At 42.6% G+C, this 21,138-nt stretch overlaps 1 protein-coding gene across 2 annotated transcripts; it reads left to right on the forward strand.

Moving 5' to 3' along the window:
- The first annotated feature begins 2,469 nt into the window (after positions 1 to 2,469).
- On the forward strand, positions 2,470 to 16,941 carry LOC128702209 (phenoloxidase-activating factor 2). 2 transcript variants are annotated; one of them, XM_053796341.1, is made up of 4 exons: positions 2,470 to 2,609; positions 13,306 to 13,608; positions 14,591 to 14,759; positions 15,282 to 16,941. In XM_053796341.1, the coding sequence occupies exons 2-4, from the start codon at positions 13,307 to 13,309 to the stop codon at positions 16,077 to 16,079; spliced, it is 1,269 nt and encodes a 422-aa protein (XP_053652316.1). In that variant the 5' UTR covers positions 2,470 to 2,609; position 13,306; the 3' UTR covers positions 16,080 to 16,941. The 2 variants fall into 2 exon arrangements, with proteins under 2 accessions (XP_053652316.1, XP_053652317.1); XM_053796342.2 differs by having other exon boundaries at positions 2,485 to 2,609; positions 13,287 to 13,608.
- Positions 16,942 to 21,138: the final 4,197 nt, after the last annotated feature.

Below are 21,138 nucleotides of genomic sequence, written 5' to 3' on the forward strand. Positions count from 1 at the left end.
CTGGACAGGCACCTAAAGTCAGTACTTGATCAGCAGGGCTGTGGTTAGTACATAGGTTTACGTGAGGCCAGCAGTAACAGCCTGGTTGATCAGACCCTAATCCACCATGAGGCCTGGTCTCAGACCGGACCGCGGGGGCGTTGACCCCCGAAACCCTCTCCAGGTATCTCTTCCTCATATGTACGTGCATTCTGAGATATCCATTCTTCTCATATATGTATCCTGATCTGTCCTCTCCAGCCCCCCTTGCTCTAACAGGTACGTACATCCTAATTTATCCCATCCTCTCTCATGTACATACATCCTGATCTATTCCTTCCCCTCACATGAGCATGCATCCTGACCTATTCCCATGCACTCTGCCCCAGGGCCAGACTCATGGAACTCTGTGTTCATCAAGAACTGCAAGAAGCCCCTATCACGAGCCTTTTCCATCCTATGGAGAGGGAGCATGGACACGGGGGTCGTCCCTCAGTTACTAAAAACAACAGACATAGCCCCACTCCACAAAGGGGGCAGTAAAGCAACAGCAAAGAACTACAGACCAATAGCACTAACATCCCATATCATAAAAATCTTTGAAAGGGTCCTAAGAAGCAAGATCACCACCCATCTAGAAACCCATCAGTTACACAACCCAGAGCAACATGGGTTTAGAACAGGTCGCTCCTGTCTGTCTCAACTACTGGATCACTACGACAAGGTCCTAAATGCACTAGAAGACAAAAAGAATGCAGATGTAATATATACAGACTTTGCAAAAGCCTTCGACAAGTGTGACCATGGCGTAATAGCGCACAAAATGCGCGCTAAAGGAATAACAGGAAAAGTCGGTCGATGGATCTATAATTTCCTCACTAACAGAACACAGAGAGTAGTCGTCAACAGAGTAAAGTCCGAGGCAGCTACGGTGAAAAGCTCTGTTCCACAAGGCACAGTACTAGCTCCCATCTTGTTCCTCATCCTCATATCCGACATAGACAAGGATGTCAGCCACAGCACCGTGTCTTCCTTTGCAGATGACACCCGAATCTGCATGACAGTGTCTTCCATTGCAGACACTGCAAGGCTCCAGGCGGACATCAACCAAATCTTTCAGTGGGCTGCAGAAAACAATATGAAGTTCAACGATGAGAAATTTCAATTACTCAGATATGGTAAACATGAGGAAATTAAATCTTCATCAGAGTACAAAACAAATTCTGGCCACAAAATAGAGCGAAACACCAACGTCAAAGACCTGGGAGTGATTATGTCGGAGGATCTCACCTTCAAGGACCATAACATTGTATCAATCGCATCTGCTAGAAAAATGACAGGATGGATAATGAGAACCTTCAAAACTAGGGAGGCCAAGCCCATGATGACACTCTTCAGGTCACTTGTTCTATCTAGGCTGGAATATTGCTGCACTCTAACAGCACCTTTCAAGGCAGGTGAAATTGCCGACCTAGAAAATGTACAGAGAACTTTCACGGCGCGCATAACGGAGATAAAACACCTCAATTACTGGGAGCGCTTGAGGTTTCTAAACCTGTATTCCCTGGAACGCAGGAGGGAGAGATACATGATTATATACACCTGGAAAATCCAAGAGGGACTAGTACCGAACTTGCACACGAAAATCACTCACTACGAAAGCAAAAGACTTGGCAGACGATGCACCATCCCCCCAATGAAAAGCAGGGGTGTCACTAGCACGTTAAGAGACCATACAATAAGTGTCAGGGGCCCGAGACTGTTCAACTGCCTCCCAGCACACATAAGGGGGATTACCAACAGACCCCTGGCAGTCTTCAAGCTGGCACTGGACAAGCACCTAAAGTCAGTTCCTGATCAGCCGGGCTGTGGCTCGTACGTTGGTTTGCGTGCAGCCAGCAGCAACAGCCTGGTTGATCAGGCGCTGATCCACCAGGAGGCCTGGTCACAGACCGGGCCGCGGGGGCATTGACCCCAGAAACTCTCTCCAGGTAAACTCCAGGTACACCTGACTGCACACATTAATAGTTGTATATCAACGGCAGAACTACACCTGAATATTGTTGCACACATGTACACGATTTTTTCTTATGTAGTATATTATATTTCTCGACTGTCGCTTCGTGAGGGTCACACCATTCCAAGAATGACCTGAAACCAGGTCTCTTATATCCCCAGTCAGCGCTTTATGACTCTGGTGGGTTTAGCGCTTAGTTTTGATAATAAAAATTATATTTCCAATAATGACGACTAACTTTAGTTCCTTGTGGAACTTTCGAAGTGCAGTAATGGACTGTATTTCCCAAGGATGAAATATTCACATTAATAAGTGGTATAAACCCTGGTAATAAATACCGACAAGTTGGTTTAGAAAGACACGTGTCTTTCTAAACCAACATTAATAAGTGCACACATATTGATGTATTTTATGCAGCAAAAGTGGAAGCGTCAGTGTAAAGTTTCAAGGTTAAATTTCCCCAGGATTGGTGGCAGAACAAGTGGCCAGGAACATATAAGGAGCACCACGAGCGATGGCAGCTCAGTCACTGCTGGATTACGGGTGAAGGAGGGTGTGTGTGTGTGTGTGTGTTGTGTGACACGCAGCTTTCACAAGAATAACCAGCTACAAGGTAACTTTTTAAACGAGTTTTCCTTAGATAAAAATAAATAAAAAAGATACTGGGAGGTAACTCATATCTGTGATGTTCTCACTGTCTCACTAAAGCATGATCATGGAAGTCACAAAAAACACGCACCTAGTTGTCAAGACACATCTTAACAACTGCTACAGTTGTGACTGGACAATAATGGTCCAGGAGAGAATGAAACATCATGAGTTTCTAGGTATGAGGATTATATAATTGTGACTTGTTACAGCCGCGACTTCAATAAAATAATAAAATTATTAATCATACGTTAATGTTGTTTCGCATTTTGCGTCATCCGAGTATTCTGAGGAAATTGCAACCTGAACAAGTTTTTAGGCACATTATTATTATAATCAAAGGGGAAGCGCTAAACCCGTAGGATTATACAGCGCCTGGGGGGGATGTGGAAGGCATTCAGGCTTAATTCGGGAAACTGGAGCACAGATCTAATTCCCTAAATCAAGAGCCCCTCACCAACATCAAGGAACCTTCCCTGAGGGGTTTTTAGGCACAGCTAGGGAATGGGAAGAAATATATCGGCGTACAAGAACTTGAACGAGCACGTTCCCAGGATACACGAGATCCCCCTGAAGGGAGGTTCCTTGATGCTGGTGAGGGGTTCTTGATCCAAGGAAATGGACTTGTGCTCCAGTTCCTTGAATCGAGCCCAAATGCCTTCAGTTTCCCCCATCACCCCAGGCGCTGCATGAGCCCTATGAGTTTAGCGGTCCCCTATTAAATAGTAATTAATTTACATGGGTGTACTACAACTGTCAGCTGAAACTGACGGATTGTTACTAATAATGATTATATTATTGGGGAAACACTAAGCCCTTAGGAGTCATACAGCTCATGATCAGTGGAGGGGGGTAGCTCTAATTCCTTGGACCAAGAGCCCTTTCACCGACTTTCAAGAACCTCCGTTGAAGGGTCAGGACTTCTGGAAACAAAGGTGATATAGTCTGCATGGGTACACCTGCCAGGAGGCATGTAACAGGACTCGAGTCAGTGACGTGCATCTCTAATTACCAACTTGTAGTAGCACTAACAGCTATTATTTTGTTCAGTCTTCACATTTAGTTTGTCATACAGCTTTATAAAGTTTCCATTATTTTTGGTATACTCTTCCTCTTCTGGGAACTTATTCATTAGCCTACTATATGAGGTTATATCTGAAAATGAATACGGGTACAGTGGGGACATTCTAGAACTTGATTTTACTAAGTGGGGATTCCACACCTGCTTTGCAAGCTCGAGAATGGGTTGCATGTATGAGATGAATACAGTGGACCCTCGAATTTAGTCCTGCCTTTTCTGTATGCAAAACTATTTTTTATCTATAAAATGTATTTTTTGTTAATATTTCCCATAGGAAATAATGTAAATCCAATTAAACCATTCCAGACACCCAAAAATATTAACAAAAAATACATTTTATAGATAATAAAAATAGTTTTGCATACAGAAAAGGCAGGACTAAATTCGAGGGTCCACTGTTTTCTGAACGTATATATGCATAGTTTCCTGATTGCCATTGATATTTTTTTGCGAGCTCAGGTTGTAATGATTCACGAAATCGTAATGACACGATTGCAAACAAACCATACTACGGGTGGGGATAGAACCCGCAATCAGTGTGTCTCAAAACTCCAGACCGTCGCGTAAAAACTTGCATTTGTGGTCACAGTGGTGCCTATGCTAACCTTCCTATGGTGTAGAAATATACCTAGTTGGACGAATCTTATTGTGGCTAGCTGGTCCAGTGGCTAACGCGATGGTCTGGTGTTTTGAGACACTGATTGCAGGTTCTATCCGCGCCCGTGGTATGGTTTCAGGTTGTAATGCAATGTTATTTAATATTCTTAAGAAGCAGATTTGGTGTTAATGGTTATTCCAATTTTTTAACTTTTCGTAAGCTCACCTTTCCCAGAGACGGTACTGTGTCTTTGGTCTGTCCCGTGTACCAACTCCATAACTGTTTTTGTTAAGGTGAATCCTTATTAATAATTTGTTCTACCATACGTAAAGTCTGTGCGAGCCTTCCTGCAGTCTTCTATCATCTACAATTTCAACTTATATTATTTTGGTATCATCCGCCACACAAATATGAAAGCGTTTCTTGCAACTGTGAGGCCATAATATACACTAGGAAAAATATGACGCCCAACACTGACCTTGCGGAGCTTCACTGGGTATTTCCCATCCCGGTACTTCGTCCTTTACAGCTTTTTATCTGTTACCTTGGCTTGCTTCTTTAGCTTTCTAAGTAAACTTGTATTTAATACAGAATCAGTGCTACTAGCCCTCTTGTTCCTGTTTGGCCTCTGGTCTGTATAAGGTGTGTAAGGCGCGACCATATAATTATATGTTGAACTCCATGCTGGTGGCAGTAAAGATGTATGCTTGGAGTGCCGTTGTTTTCAGCTTAATATGTTGAATATATTTTTAAAAGTTTCCAGAGGCCCTTTCCTGCAGTCTGTCACTATTTCCCAGGAAAATATTTTATTGCCGTTTCGATATTTCCCTGTTCACTATTTTCTATTATAGCCTCTTGTTCTTACTGATACTGATAAAAAATAAATTTTTCTTAACGAATCCTTTTATGATCTTATATGTGGTTACGTCATCTCTTTTTGAGCTCTAAACCAACAAGGACAATCATTGAACATTAAAATGGTATAAAATACCGACAGGTTGTTAGGTAAGACACATATGCAACAGTTAGGTATCTTTATTATGAAACGTTTCGCCTACACAGTAGGCTTCTTCAGTCAAGTACAGAAAAGTTGATAGAAGCAGAAGATGCTTGAAGACGATGTAATCAGTCCATCAGACTGATTACATCGTCTTCAAGTATCTTCTGCTTCTATCAACTTTTCTGTACTTGACTGAAGAAGCCTACTGTGTAGGCGAAACGTTTCATAATAAAGATACCTAACTGTTGCATATGTGTCTTACCTAACAAGGACAATCATTATTTTGTATTTTCTTCATAATTAATAAATTCTTATCTCTGGGAATCACTTTGCATAAAATATTGAGGGTTGTTATGATTTATCTACACGTTTTATTATGCGTACACCACTAACATTTATGTTTTCTAAACATTTCATGGTTTTTGGCATGTCATATACTTTTAAGCAGATATCCTCTGTTTTGACCCTCTTTATTAGTTTTGCATTATCTGTAATCAATGTCAAGGATAACTGTATGAGTTTACGAGGTGATTACGTAAATGTTCATTCATTTAGATACCTACTTCTCACTGTTTTATTTAAATATTCTTTTATCCGTTGTTTTAACTTTCATGTTATCCTAGTTTTCTAATTTGTTCATTTGTCTTGAGTTGAGTGGTAGTGTCAGGTGCTCGTCAGGAGAGTCTTAACACTTAATCATACGAAACAAGTGTAACTTTTAAGTCGTCGGTATAAAAGCGGAGACACCGTTGTTGATCTTATGGCTGTGGCTCGGTGATTCTGGTGCTATGGCTGGGCGCAAACGATTGTTACAGTATTAGGCAACTGGGTGCCGTTGACCCAAAAACAGTGACGCAACAGGTAGCAACAGACAAGTGTCTACTCTTGTTATACAATAGTGTATCCAGTGACTACTGGCGAAGATGAAGGGTTCCTCAGTTGTCTTCATTCTGGTGTGCCTATGAAGCCTTTCTCAAAAGCACCAACTAAAAACTGGGTTTCAGTAGGGTCATTAGTGACGGCCTGGGCCCGAGCTCCTGGAAGACTATGTCTGACCACTTCTGGCTGACAGGCGTCGGTCGAAGGTGAAGTGTCCAATGCATTCTTGCAATCAAGGAATATGAAGTCCGCCCACCCCTCTGAAAGTGATTAACTATTTATAACTACAGGAGTAGAACTGTTGTTGTTAGTGTGCAGAACTATTGTGCAGCGTATCTATGGGCATTTTCTATATTATTTACTAGTTTCTTAGGTGCGGTTACCGAATCATCACTGCACGTTCCAATTTTAACGCTGATAGTGAATTTTTTTTTTTTTTCATTTCTCTATTTTTTTCTACATTCTAGCAAAATTAGTTTCGCAGTCATTTACATCTGTTCTGTAAATATAAGATTTTAAGTTAAAGAATAGGTCGAGGGTTGTAGGCGTATGTTTGTAGTGTATAGTTTGATAATTGACAACTCATAGTGGTCACTAGATTCTTAGTGATAAACAAGACACATTAGCAACACCTGGGTATATTTATTCTGAAGACGTTTCGCCACCCAGTGATTTTTATCAGTTCATTACAGAGGTTATTTGACGGAATTGAAACTGAAGACAAGAGAAGACGAGGTAATTAGTTCCTCAGCCTAGATGAAGGTGTTCATCGATGACCTTAGTCAAGACTACTATGTATTGGATTGATGAAACAGTTGATTGGCGAAACGTCTTCAGAATAAAGAAACCCTGGTGTTTTCCATGTATCAGAATAACACATCATCTTGTCGGTATTACATATATACTGTTACTGCTTCCACATTCCTAGCAGTGTACATAACCCAAGACGGAGGAAGAAGAGAAAAATAATGAGAAGGAATACAAGGAAGAGTAAGACTGAAGAAGAGGACGATGAAAATACTGAAATTTCCTTGTTGAGTCCAGCAGGTTCTTAATTAACACAGTACTACGATTCGTTGACCACCTGCTTTGTTAGGGCATGACAGTGGCTACCCATCCTCTTAAGGAACGTATCTCACTTTGGCTAAAGAACGTCGGATGTGTGACGCTGAGAATACAATGAAACCGAACCAAACCAGAATAACATACATCAAGAAATTTGCTTAAAACTGTATGTAAAAAATTAACGTTGGTTTTAGGACACTGGTGGTGTAGCAGTATTTGCACGAATATTAATGCATCTCTATCCAGCTGTATCAGTACACAGTAACAGATCCTACTAAAGATGTGGATATGTAGTTTGGAAAGTGTGATGTGGTGTAGTGGCAAAGCAGCAACTCTGTACTGATGTTGTCAAACCAGTTTTTTTTATGGTATTGTTATCGTGTGACGTCGCTACCACCCCCTAACACCCAGCCCAGCCAACCTACTCAAGGTTATGAGATCATATTGCCATAGTTTTATTTAAGTATGAAACATGAAACATCGACTGGGATTCGAGGCCTGGCTACGTCTCACTGCCCAGGGGAACGCCCTCATTATCGTTCCAGCCATCCAGGTTTAGAATCAGCCCATCCTTTTGTAAATATGGAACTTATTGTTTTTTATGAATAAACAAAGCTCGTGTCTCCCAGGTTGCAAAGTTACCTTCCGTTGATTTAATTTAAATTGCTAGCGAGTCATTTTTGGATACTTTGAGCTTAGTCTAACCCTTAAACAAGTAATATTTAATTCTGTGTTCGGTTTGGATCGATCAAAAAGTAACAGACGTAAACGCGTTAGTGAACCGATAGAACTTGAGGACTTGTTGGTAGAGTAGCCAGACATTGATACCTGTCTGCCTTCACACGCATCACTGAGCCGCAGAGACTTAGGTTCACACTTCACCTCGCTAGATGGTTTAAATGTTTTCTTTGTACTTGAAAGATATTTCCTTGACCGAAACGTTGTCATAATAAAGACTTACAATGTTTCATGTGACTTCAACTACTTTGCCGTCCCTTCCTCATATTAACTCAAAGTGGGTAGTCAAGATGAAGTAGCCCTGGGCATGGCTACTTATCCTGGGCGTAGCTACATACCTTGGTATAAAATACCGACAAGTTGATGAGTACGACCTATGTGCAACAGTTAAGCATCTTTATTGCTGAGACGTTAAGACCACACGGTAGGCTTCTTCACTCAAATACAGAGTATAGATGAAAATAAATGGTATAAAATACCGACACAATGGAAACATTGCCAAACATGTTTCCAGCATCTTTTCCAATACCTCATTCCAAGTATCTACCTCCACAACCACGACCATCAAGGACATCACCAGTAGTAGACAGGACAAGTTTCCAACCTCTGCAGGGGTATACATAATCCCTTGTAATGACTGCAACAAATTATACGTGGGCGAAACATCAAGAGACCTCCAAACACGTATTTCAGAACACCAATACTCAAGCAGGACTGACGATACAAGGAATGCCTGTGTACAACATCGCAATTCACACAACCATTTAATTAACTACAGAAACTCAAGACTTATCGCCACAGAAGACAACACTCAATACCTAAGAATCCTGGAATCATCGCTTATCTCTATAACCAACAATTTCAACCAGAACAATGGCTTCTATAACATAGCTGAACCACTTGCCAAGAAACTTCTTCATCGCTATCCCACATAAGAACATAGAACACTGCAGAAGGTCTGCCCACAACTTATCCAATACCCCTTCCAAGCTACCCAAGATTTTAGACTATAACCCCACCCGGTAGATCATAAGATGCAGCATTCTCCACCTGACCTCAACATTCTGAACCTGACTTCAAATACTCACGTACCTTCCTCCCCAGGTAGATCTGTTTGTGACTTGAAAAAGTCCACTGCGTGGGCGAAACGTTGTCAATAAAGGATCACATTAAACTGCTTATGTGTTTATGTCTCTACAGAGTATAGGTTGAAGGCAGCAGAAATGACGCGGTAATGATGATATCATCAGTCCATCAACCTTGTAGAAATAGTTGGAGAGTGTCAGTCTCTCAGCCTGGAGGCTGAAATGATCATCTTTACCTCGTCTGCTGCCTTCAACCTATACTCTGTATTCGAGTGAAGTCGCCTACCGTGCAGGCGAAACGTCTCAACAATAAAGATTCCCAACTGTTGCACATGTGTCGTACTTATCAACCTGGACGGGGACGTAGTCGAGCCCTGGGTTAAGTTAGGTTTTCTCATGTAAGAAGACATCACACTGACCACTGGTGGCCATATTGTCCTTCCACAACAGCACTTCTGTTACTGACCACTGATGACCCACCTACCCACAACATACCCATCAGATTTAAAAAGCGCAATTAATGTACTGTTTTTCACTTCCTAAAACCCAAGTGTGGATGTTATAACAGGTTTTCCTGAATACCTTCATAGATATTAGCGTCGTCATTGTCAAAGAGGAACGTCAGATCCCAAAAAACGCTGGCCTCCGCTCTGATTTAGCACGCTCACACATGCCTACTTCTCAAACCTCTACCATTTAAAGGATACACTGATGCTGGCGAAGGGTTTTTGGGCCTAAGGAATTTGAGCTTCCCTCTCCTCGAATCAGACCTGATTGCTTCCCATTCCGAGGGCGCTGTTATAACGGGGCTGTTTGGTAGCTGTAGAGCGGGTAGTTAAATGATATACTTCTTCGGAGGCTTCTTAGTTTATTGTTAAGTAGTGGTGGGTTACACAGGCTTGTGTGTTTGTGCCCATGGCCCGGGCAGGGCCATGCCCACGAGAGAGAGCTGGGAGTACTTGTGTCTTGATGCCAGGCCGCTGTGAGAGTGAGAGCGAGGCAAGTCTGGGCATACTGAAGTGGCAAGGCCTATAGATGGCAGCACTTGAGTGGCGCGAAATATGAACTAAGCTGGCAGACAGCATGGGCTGTCTGTGCAGACAGTACAGGCTGTCTACATACGCTCGGCCACCTATCGCGCGTCGTCCCGACGCGACAATACTGGTAGTAAAAGAAACTCGGTCTCTCTCTCGTAGGAACAGGGCACAGAACACAAAATAAAAACATATATATACATATGGACATGGAAAAAAAACTTCCTACAGGGAGGGAAGAAAAAACATGTGGGGTGTGCTAAACATCGTGGTCATAGGCAATGAGCATCGAAGTGCATCACTGCACGCCTTCCTGCGTCTGGACAGATACTGCAACACGGGAGACATCGCTGCGGCTGAGCTGTGACGTAACAGGGTACGGTCTCTGGAACGGTGAAGCAGTCATCGTAGGAGTCGCTGCAGGTTTTCACTCAACCTGGGGCACGACATGCTGGTGCCCTCGAGTGAGGCGTCGACAAAACTCGGCAACTGGGCAGGACTTCTGGCAAGCGACTCAGGAGGACACTTCTCGACTGGTACTGTCGCTGGGCTATCACTGCCGGCGAGCGTGGAGCGAGTTGTGGAGCGAGTCGTGGCAGAGACGACTGGGCGAAACATCTGGGAGTCGTAACATCATACACCAGACTGCAGTGAGAGAGCTAGCAGTCAAAGTGACATCTTCTTTGTGCAGGCTGCTCACTGAAGCTTGTGACACGAGGCTGACACAGCGCCTGCCGACAGGCCTGGCTGCGGCTTGACGAGTATCATCTCTCGACAGGTGGAGTTATAGCAGAGGTTAGTCTAAGCGTCCCCAGACTTGTTTCTCTACATATAACTGCACTCTGAAGGTCTGGAGGTGAAGTGAAACAAATCTCGATGGGAATCGTAGCAGGTACGATTCTACAGAACATCACGAGCGACGAGCATAAAAGCTTTCTGTACAAGGGGGCTCATACGCTCAGGGCTGAGAAATCAGCTGTCAAACACACTGGTCACGGGTGACTTAGTGGTACAACTCAAGGGTCTGACCACAGACCTCACTGGACACACGGAACTTTAAAAACACACCGCTGTACATACGGTACAACATGGCTTAACTAGCAAATGATGCTTTTCTGCGCATAAAACTGACTAAGACATACTAAAATGTGAGAACACTGACTGAGAGGAATTAATTAACACACGACATATATTTTCTCTCAATCTTCTCGACAATACTGAAATAATTACTAGAACACTCGATGTGACATCATGTGATGTCAGGCGTGATGTCGCAAGGTGACGTCAGCAGCACTGTGACGTCAGCAGACAACGTGAGGTGACGTCAGGCAGACATCGAGAGGTGACGTCAGCAGACATCGTGAGGTGACGTCAGCAGACATCTCGAGGTGACGTCAGGCAGACATCGTGACGTCATGAAGTCGGGCAGCATCGTGGGTGGCGTCGATGTGATGCGGGCAGCAGACCACAGCATGAGGCCTGGGACATCTGGTAACTCACGTGGCTTTGTAGGTCTACGTGACATCGGCCACACCCACGTGACGTCGTAATCCACGTAGCTTCGAGTGGCCTCGGGCACTCGGATACACAGCACTGGCAATGAATTCACACGAAAAACAGCAGAAAACACAGCAGAGGGAGTGGGCAGTGGTGAGTGGTGTATGGTAGGCTAGGAGCGTGGTGAGTGTATGGCAGGGCGAGCATCTAGCCATTCCTCCTCCTCCTCCTCCTCCACCCACAACCACGTGGAGAAGCTCACACTGGACGCAGAAATCACCACAAAACTCACCTCTGGCTTGCTGAAACAGCTGTGCTGAGCTGAACAACAGCAACATACAAGTGACGCTGAACACGTGACTTGAGAAACAGCGTGGGACACTGTAGCGTGAGACGCTGGGACGCCACTCACAATTCTCGGAGAATTTCGGCAAATTTCGGCTGGATCCTGCTTGTACCTGTGTCTGGATGCTCAAACGTGCAGACACGACATCAGGATAACTCGTTGAGAGACGGATGCTTCTTGTGTAGGGTGATGAAGTGAAGATGACTTCATACCTCTCCCTCTCTCTCCAGGCAAACACATGCTGCAAGCACCGCTGTCACCATTTATAACGGGCTTGTTTGGTAGCTGTAGAGCGGGTAGTTAAATGATATACTTCTTCGGAGGCTTCTTAGTTTATTGTTAAGTAGTGGTGGGTTACACAGGCTTGTGTGTTTGTGCCCATGGCCCGGGCAGGGCCATGCCCACGAGAGAGAGCTGGGAGTACTTGTGTCTTGATGCCAGGCCGCTGTGAGAGTGAGAGCGAGGCAAGTCTGGGCATACTGAAGTGGCAAGGCCTATAGATGGCAGCACTTGAGTGGCGCGAAATATGAACTAAGCTGGCAGACAGCATGGGCTGTCTGTGCAGACAGTACAGGCTGTCTACACTGTGACCCTTACGTGTTTAGCGCTTCTTCGTAAATATAATCTTCAAAGGACATGTACATTTTTATATACACCAGTTATATATATTTTTGTGTTTAAGTCGAATATATGTTTGGGTTATAATGAAAAAAAATAATTGCAAATCTCCATAGGCAGGGGAAGATTAGTTTCGTAGTCTCTTAGGGTAGAAAAAGACTTTCCATTATATGCAATATATAGGTCCCTGTGGGGGCTATACGTTGTATACAGTACAAATAAAGCAAATTATTTTGTATTTTTTATTCATACGAAATTTTGGAAAGCATAAAACATTTTCATAGGCCACGGGCTTTGTGCCTAATATATTATCTATGCATACAAGCTTAGCGAGAAGATAAGCTGAGGTTAAGATGATGGAACAGGAGAGTGGCAACCCTTAAATAAAGCTTCCCAGCTTGAGCTGAGACTCACTTACCCTAATGTAGGAAACTCATCCTGTGAGGTAGAATATGACAATGTCGTAACCTGTTATTTCTACAATGTAACTATCATATGTAAGACGTTAACCTCTGGCAGCAAGACAAGCCATTCACTGGCATCAAGAAACCTTCCTCCTCCCCTCCCCCTCATCCATTAAGATTAGTTGTAATAGGATACAAGCAGGAAATATTTTATGTATAATTTGTAACGTAGTAGGATACAAGCAGAAAATATTTTATAAGTTCTAACGTAGCATATGACCATGTTTAGTTTTGTAGTATTATTATTTGCTTACAGGATGAGGTGGCTATCATCAATGGTAACAGTACTGGCAGTGGTTTGTGTCACTGCCAGAGAACGTCGGCAGGCAGCCGGTGAAGAATGCTTCTGGTGGGTACCAGGTTGCACCAGCCAAGACGGCTCGAATCCGGAAACACCTGCTACTTCTGAAGTGACCAACCCAGTGGTTATAAGAAACGAAGCGGCACTGGGTGATCTTACCTACACTAGCTGCAACAATGGTGTAGGCACATGTGTACCTTATTACTTGTGTAAAGAGGGTGACATCATTACTGATGGTGCTGGACTTATCGATATAAGGTACGTCATTTTCCGGCGTCAGTTGCACAAGTAGGTGTCAGCTTTTGTTCTCAAAATATAACTATCATATAGAATAATACAAGAATAGAACATACAACACTTGTGTATCTCACTGCTGAAACGTTTCGCCTGCACAACAGGTTTCTTTAGTCGAAAACAGGTGAATATAACACTGGAGAAAGTAGAAGATTCTGACCGCCTGTCAAGGCTGAGGAACTGATCACCTCAAAATTACTTTTACTGTCTTCAGTATTATATTCTGCATTCAACTGTGAGGAAACCTATCATGTAGGCGAAATATTTCAGTAATAAAGATACTTGTTGCATATGCTTCATATTCAATTTATCGGTACTGTATAGTGTATACCATCAATAATAATGAGGTAGCAACATAATGGGTGTACCCATTTGTAATCAAAATAATGTATATACAACAAACGTATTGCTTATTTGTACCAGTTCCCAAATACTGATAAATTTAAGTAATGTTCCTTGAGAATGTGACCGATACTTAAATAAAGTTTAAAATTGGTTTTACTTTCATTTTGGCGAAATTGTCTGTTGAGGTTGGTAGGAAATTTAGTTTTAGTAGTTTAGTATCTGTATTACGCACCCCTTACCTATCTTGTGGGCGGTAGTCAAAAGTGCTAGTTTTATCAAATGAGTGTGAAATGGCAACATGCTAAATATTTTGCACTCTAGCAGGAGTGCTGATCTTTTCTTTCTGTATCATAATACGTAAGATGGGAGGCAAGTCTTACACATCATTACTTACATTCACTATACGCATTTTTATTTAATGTGCTTCATATTTCTTATTCCTTTAATAATTGCCTTTCCATCCTACGAGACCTGACCTGAGACCAGACCCTGAGGAAGATCCTCTTGATAACACTTAACAGATGGTATCACTTTTTTTTTTGTGAATTTGTCGTATTTAATACCAGAAACAATGTATGACCGAGGTATATATGTGCCACAGATTTGGAGGGAACATCACCACTAGCCGCTCCAATTCCGAGTGCCCAGAATTCTTAACCGTGTGCTGCAATAATCCGCTAGAGAAGGTCCCTCCAATTACTGAGCAATACTCCTCAGCCTGTGGTCGTCGTAATCCTCAAGGAGTCAACGCCCGGATCCTTGGATTTAAGGTTAATGTTCATTTATTAGTCACTTGTGCAGTACTAATGAGGGAGTGTGTGTATGTTTATAAATATCATGCCTATAACAAGGCACACTTTAGGAGATAAACACCAGTTTGGTGAATACCAAGTCAAGTGCCATACCACTCGCCCACCATATTACAAGAGTAACGAGCACTATTTGAAATGATTCAACCCATTGTTGGAGTGTTTGGTTTCAGTTGCCTGGCTATTTCACCAAATTCCAGGTCATAAGGCAAACCATTAGCTAGTCTTTTCAGTTTATCTATACGAACAGGCACATATTGTACCGGATAAATGGAACGTGGCAAATGTGATACCAGTTTACTAAGCAGTAGATAGATCCTCAGTTTCAATTATAGGCTAACACCAGTGCAAAACATTGACGATCTATCCATGTATTCTAAGAAACTAACTGCATTGTGATATAACAGACCTGGTCGTGAATACCACATGGCATTACGTTATTGATTTTCTATGGTCTAATAGGATTTCATTTTATCTAAACAGGATAACCAAGCCCAGTTTGGAGAGTTCCCATGGATGACTGCAGTGTTGCGTCAGGAAGTTGTGACGACTGACAAGCCAGTTAACCTGTATGTGTGCGGAGGTTCCCTGATCCATCCATCTGTTGTGCTCACTGCGGCGCACTGTGTGGCCTCCTGGGATGCAGGAGTACTCAAAATCCGCGCCGGAGAGTGGGACACTCAGCGGGAGTATGAGCTCTTCCCTCACCAGGACCGTAATGTGGCCAAAGTGGTCATCCACGAGGGTTACAAGTCAGGCCCGCTCCACTATGACTATGCCCTCTTGTTCTTGGATCAGCCGCTTGACTTAGCGCCCCATATTGACACCGTGTGTCTTCCTGCTCAGAACCAGAACTTGCTCGGTGCCGAGTGCTGGGCTACAGGTTGGGGCAAAGACAAATTTGGAAGCGATGGAGAATTCCAAAATGTTTTGAAAAAGATTAAATTGAGTCTCACGCCATTCGACAAGTGCCAGGCTGCTCTGAGGAAGACCAGGTTGGGAAACTTTTTCAATCTGGACCGATCTTTTGTCTGCGCTGGAGGCGAGCCCGGCTTAGACACGTGCAAAGGTGACGGTGGCTCCCCACTGATGTGTAAGGCCTCGCAAGACACCTACGTGCAGGTGGGCATTGTTGCTTGGGGCATTGGTTGTGGGGAAAATGGCATTCCAGGAGTATATGCTAACATACCGTACGTCAGCGACTGGATCAAGAAGACTTCGGAAACAACATTAGCCCAACTGGGGGTTTCCATCGGAAAATATTGGGATCATAGTGTGTAATTTCACAAGTTTTGTCTTGGTCTTAGTCTGTAATCTAAATTAAGGCGAGTATTTTATTACCGGATGAGCAACGATATTTGTGTTGCTCAGAGACAGATTTAAGCTAGTGATAAATTCTGGTAATAAATATTAAAATGTATCGTGAATAAGAATGATTTCATAGATTTTAGATCATCTTGAATCGCAACAACCTGGGCGTTGGGGAGAGGGAATTTATAATTAATACGATCAGTGGAAAGTGCTAAACCCGTAGGGGATCATGTGGCATGGGAGACGATCACGTTCAAATTATTATTATTATAAAAAAGAAGCGCTAAGCCACAAGGGCTATACAGCGCTGCAGGGCAGGAAGGAAGCGACACGTTCAAAGAAAATGGAGAATAGACCCCACTTCCTTGGATCAACAGCCTCTCACCACTATCAAGGCGCCTTCCTGGAGAGGAGGGGATTTCTAAGTAAGACGAGACTGCTGTCAGTTATCTGAACTTAGATGTAAAATACATATGATTAGGAAGAAAACGCGGTGACATACATTCAGTTTTTCCATTCTAATGATCGACGAATTATCATCACATACAAGTAAATAAGAGGTATTAAGGTTGGACCTAAAAGAGGACAAGTGTAATTCCTTGGATCGAGAGTCCCTCACCACCATAAAAGATCCTTCCTTGCAATGACTCGTATAATGCCATTTTAATGATCCATATACAACTGTAATAATTCTTAACTTGCTGGGATGAATTTGAATGTGATTACCTAATTTAGCAACACCAAATTGTTAATATTAAGTGTCTTGTACGAATGTTAATGTTTTTTATATAATCTTACAATATTTATGTAAATAAACTTCAAAACTTTAGAATAGTTGTATTCCTCTATCATCTCACGGCACAGAGCTGCCTTAAAACCCGCTGAAGACATGAAGAAAATCAGAAATTGCCTTAAGAAAAGTGCCCAGGGCTTGGTCGACAGCTTCTTCAGCTCACATACGGAGGGTCTGGGGATCGATCCCGGTATGGATGAAACGTTGGGAATGTTTCCCCTACACCTGCCTCTATTCACCTAGCAGTAAGTAGGTACCTACTGTGGGTTGTACTGGGGAACAAGATTAACCTTTAACCTAATTTGCTTGAAATGCTTTACATAACCAGAGTTGTAATACGTAGTTGTATCATGTACTTGTAGAATTATTGGATATTATAAGATTTTCTTGAGATTTTTAACTCGGAGGGTTAGCCACCCAGGATAACCTAGTATTCAATGCGTCATCGATGACTTATTTCCACCGGTGTCCTTTAATCTTGTCCCTCTGGATGCGACCCACAACAGTCGATTAACACCCACGTACCTACTTACTGTTAGGTGAACAGGGGCAGCAGGTACAAGGGAACATGTCCGTGTCGGGATCGAACCCCGGACACTTAGTATGTGATCTGTGTGCACTACCAACTGAGCCAAAGGACAACCTGGCTTCTTTAGTGATATATTTTAACGATCCTATATATATGGATTACTAGTTTTCTCGAGCGTTATTATGTGTTTAAATTTAGAGGAAAAAATAGGACCTGTTCAGCAGCAACTAGTGCGGTCTTGGCACAAAAAAATATGAATAGAAATCAGTTGAGAACAGGTGGGACTCCAAAAAAAACTCGCTTACCAGTGTTAAACACTAGTTCACGACAGTCTAACACGATTCATCCAACTTGGCATGTAGTAATATACCTAAGTAAGTGGTATAAACCGTGGTAATAAATACCGACAAGTTGGTTTAGAAAGACACGTAAGCAAACACTATGACATTTATTAGAAAACGTTTCGGTCCTGGGACCTTGATCACTTCTAACATACAGAGGTAGAAAGACATTATATATATAGGCGGAGAGTGAGACGCACGTGACCTGAGGAATGTCATAAGAAGAAGTAAGTGTATTCAGGTACACAAACAGTTACATAAACTATCATTCATAGCAGCATGTGTAAATTACCTAGGATAACCCGAAAAAGTCAGTGACTTATTACTATTGGATGAATCTCGTTAGACCTGCCTGGACCAATGGTTAACACGTTGGTCTGTGAGTAACAGATGGTAATGGAGAGAACATATGGTAGAAATGCAACTATTTTACATTGAAACTAAGCTCACAAATTCACAGCTAGCCATACCCCAGCAACAACAGTTAATGATTATGCAAACTGTTATTTTGGGAGATATTAGCAAAAACATTACCTTTATTTTTGATCAAACACTACTTCAGGACCAACAATGCTTAGTATTGTGTCGTATAACACTTATGGCCAATCACAGCAATGTCAACAAAGACGTGCTTTTCACACAGCTACCGCTGGCGGAGTGAGGTAGCTACGTTATTTTAGATTGGGTTCGTTTGAGTTTCATTAGGCTTTACGATTGTTACTATTTCCACAAAATAAAATTGTCCATGGCATGGCATGTTTGCGAATTAATTATCGGACATCAGGGGATTAATTGTCGACATATAATTAGGTCAATTATAGGGCATATTAGGGAATTAATTATAGGACATATTAGGGAATTAATTATCGATATATTAAGGGATTAATTATCGATATATTAAGGGATTAATTATCGACATATTAGGGAATTATTGGACATACCAGAGAACTAATTATCAGATATTAGGGAATTAATTATCGATTAACTCGCACCAACCCCTAAACTAAATGTTTATCCTGAAATTTTGAAGAAAGGGACATAAATAGTGACACCAGACAGGTAACATAAGTAATGAGGTAACATGGCGAGCAGTGAACAACTTAATGACGTCAAATACGTATATTGTACTCACAAGCCGTCCAGTAGTAATAACTAGAAGATCTACAGCACTATATCTCCTGCTGTCAATCTCAAATAAATAATAATCTTCCTTCACTGGTACGACGTGTACCTCCATGTTGGTAGTTTACTGGACGACTGACAGCTGTTTCAGGGACCCCGATGAAAATCAGTCGCTTTCTTGACTTTTTTGGGTATCTATAGATATGCTGCTATATATGATAATTTTTATCATTGTATTAATGTGTACCTGAATACTTACACCGCTTTGCTTCAGTTTCCATGGAAAATATTACCCAAGCCTGACCGGTGAAATAAAAGGAATCTCCCTTTACCTGGAGAGAGTTCCGGGGGTCAACGCCCCCGCGGCCCGGTCTGTGACCAGGCCTCCTGGTTAAGATAAGATAAGATTTCGTTCGGATTTTTAACCCCGGAGGGTTAGCCACCCAGGATAACCCAAGAAAGTCAGTGCGTCATCGAGGACTGTCTAACTTATTTCCATTGGGGTCCTTAATCTTGTCCCCCAGGATGCGACCCACACCAGTCGGCTAACACCCAGGTACCTATTTGCTGCTAGGTGAACAGGACAACAGGTGTAAGGAAACGTGTCGGAATGTTTCCACCCGCCGGGAATCGAATCCGGGCCCTCCGTGTGTGAAGCGGGAGCTTTAGCCACCGGGCCACAGGCTGTTACTGCAGCCAGCAGTAACAGCCTGGTTGATCAGGCTGTTACTGCTGGCTGCACGCAAACCAACGTACGAGCCACAGCCCGGCTGGTCAGGAACCGACTAGAAAATTATAATCAAATAGAAGCGCTAAACCTACAAGGATCATATAGCGTCCGAAAACAGAAAATCCCCACTAGAAATAAGTCAATTTGACTCTTTTGGGTAATTTATACGTCACCACGTATAAGAACATAAGAATGGAGGAACACTGCAGAAGGCCTACTGGCCCATGCGAGGCAGGTCCTTATCAAAACAACCTCTGCCTATGATGAGGACGGGTAGACGATGAAATCATGTGACTCCTGTGTTGTTGGGTTGGTGCTGCTTAAGTATCATGTATGCCAATGTTTTTGAAATTTTGTAGTTTCCAGTGTTGCGTTCTATAGTGTCGGTGACGGCGATTAGTGAGGCTTCTAATAAATATGTTATAGTGTTTGCTTACGTGTCTTTCTAAACCAACTTGTCGGTATTTATTACCAAGGTTTATACCAACCTGTCACATGTACCAGTAGCCTGTCACATGTACCAGTAACCTGTCACATGTACCAGTAACCTGTCACATGTACCAGTAACCTGTCACATGTACCAGTAACCTGTCACATGTACCAGTAGCCTGTCACATAAGAACATAAGAAAGGAGGAACACTGCAGCAGGCCTGTTGGCCCATACTAGGCAGGTCCTTTACAATTCATCCCACTAACAAACATTTGACCAACCCAATTTTCAATGCTTTCTTTGAGGCTTTCTTTGCATTGAACCAATATTGTAAATACATAATCTCAATGTACTATTTGCAAAGACAAATAAATAAATAAAAAACTATTTATGTATACCTGTACCTGAGTAAACTTAATTAGGTCAGGTAGACTCCGTTCCAGAAGACCGGAAGGCTGACCCTCACCATTCACAGTTATATAACTGTCCTTTGTGACCTCTTGTCATCCTGGTTGTCTTGTGGTACTGATCACAAGATGAGCTACTCAGGAACTAACACCTGAGGCTGTATACTCTTTCCCTCCAAAACCGTAATTATTTTCTTAATAATGATAATTATTATACTTAGGGAAAGTGCTGACCCCAATGGAAATGTCACTGACTTTGAGGGTTACCCTACGTAACTTAGTGTTGCTATGTCCCCCGTGGCCTGGTGGCTAAAGCTCTAGCTTCACACGGCGAGGGTCAGGGTTCGATTCCCGGCGAGGGTAGAGACATTGGGCATTTCCTTACATCGGTTATCTATGTTCCCCATCAGCAAAAAAATTACCTGGGTGTTAGTCGACTGGTGTGGGTCGCATCCTGGGACAAAACCGACCTAATTTGCCCGAAATGCTCTGCATAACAAGCGGCTTTCCATATAGTAGTATGTCATTAATGTCAGCTAGACCTGTATACCTTGTACATGTACTTGTTGAAATAAAGATATATTATAATTGTACTTACGTATACTTGTACCTAAATAAACTTATGTACCATACAGCACCTGGGAAGGGAAGGCAACAGTAATAATCATTCCTTCTA

Source organism: Cherax quadricarinatus, chromosome 83 (genome assembly GCF_038502225.1).
Source record: "Cherax quadricarinatus isolate ZL_2023a chromosome 83, ASM3850222v1, whole genome shotgun sequence".
In the NCBI taxonomy this organism is placed as follows: domain Eukaryota; kingdom Metazoa; phylum Arthropoda; class Malacostraca; order Decapoda; family Parastacidae; genus Cherax; species Cherax quadricarinatus.

Coding starts and splice junctions, on each gene's coding strand:
- LOC128702209 (XM_053796341.1), top strand. CDS start 13,307: ATGAGGTGGCTATCATCAATGGTAACAGTACTGGCAGTGGTTTGTGTC. Junction 13,609..14,590: donor GCTGGACTTATCGATATAAG/GTACGTCATTTT, acceptor TATGTGCCACAG/ATTTGGAGGGAACATCACCA. Junction 14,760..15,281: donor CCCGGATCCTTGGATTTAAG/GTTAATGTTCAT, acceptor TTATCTAAACAG/GATAACCAAGCCCAGTTTGG.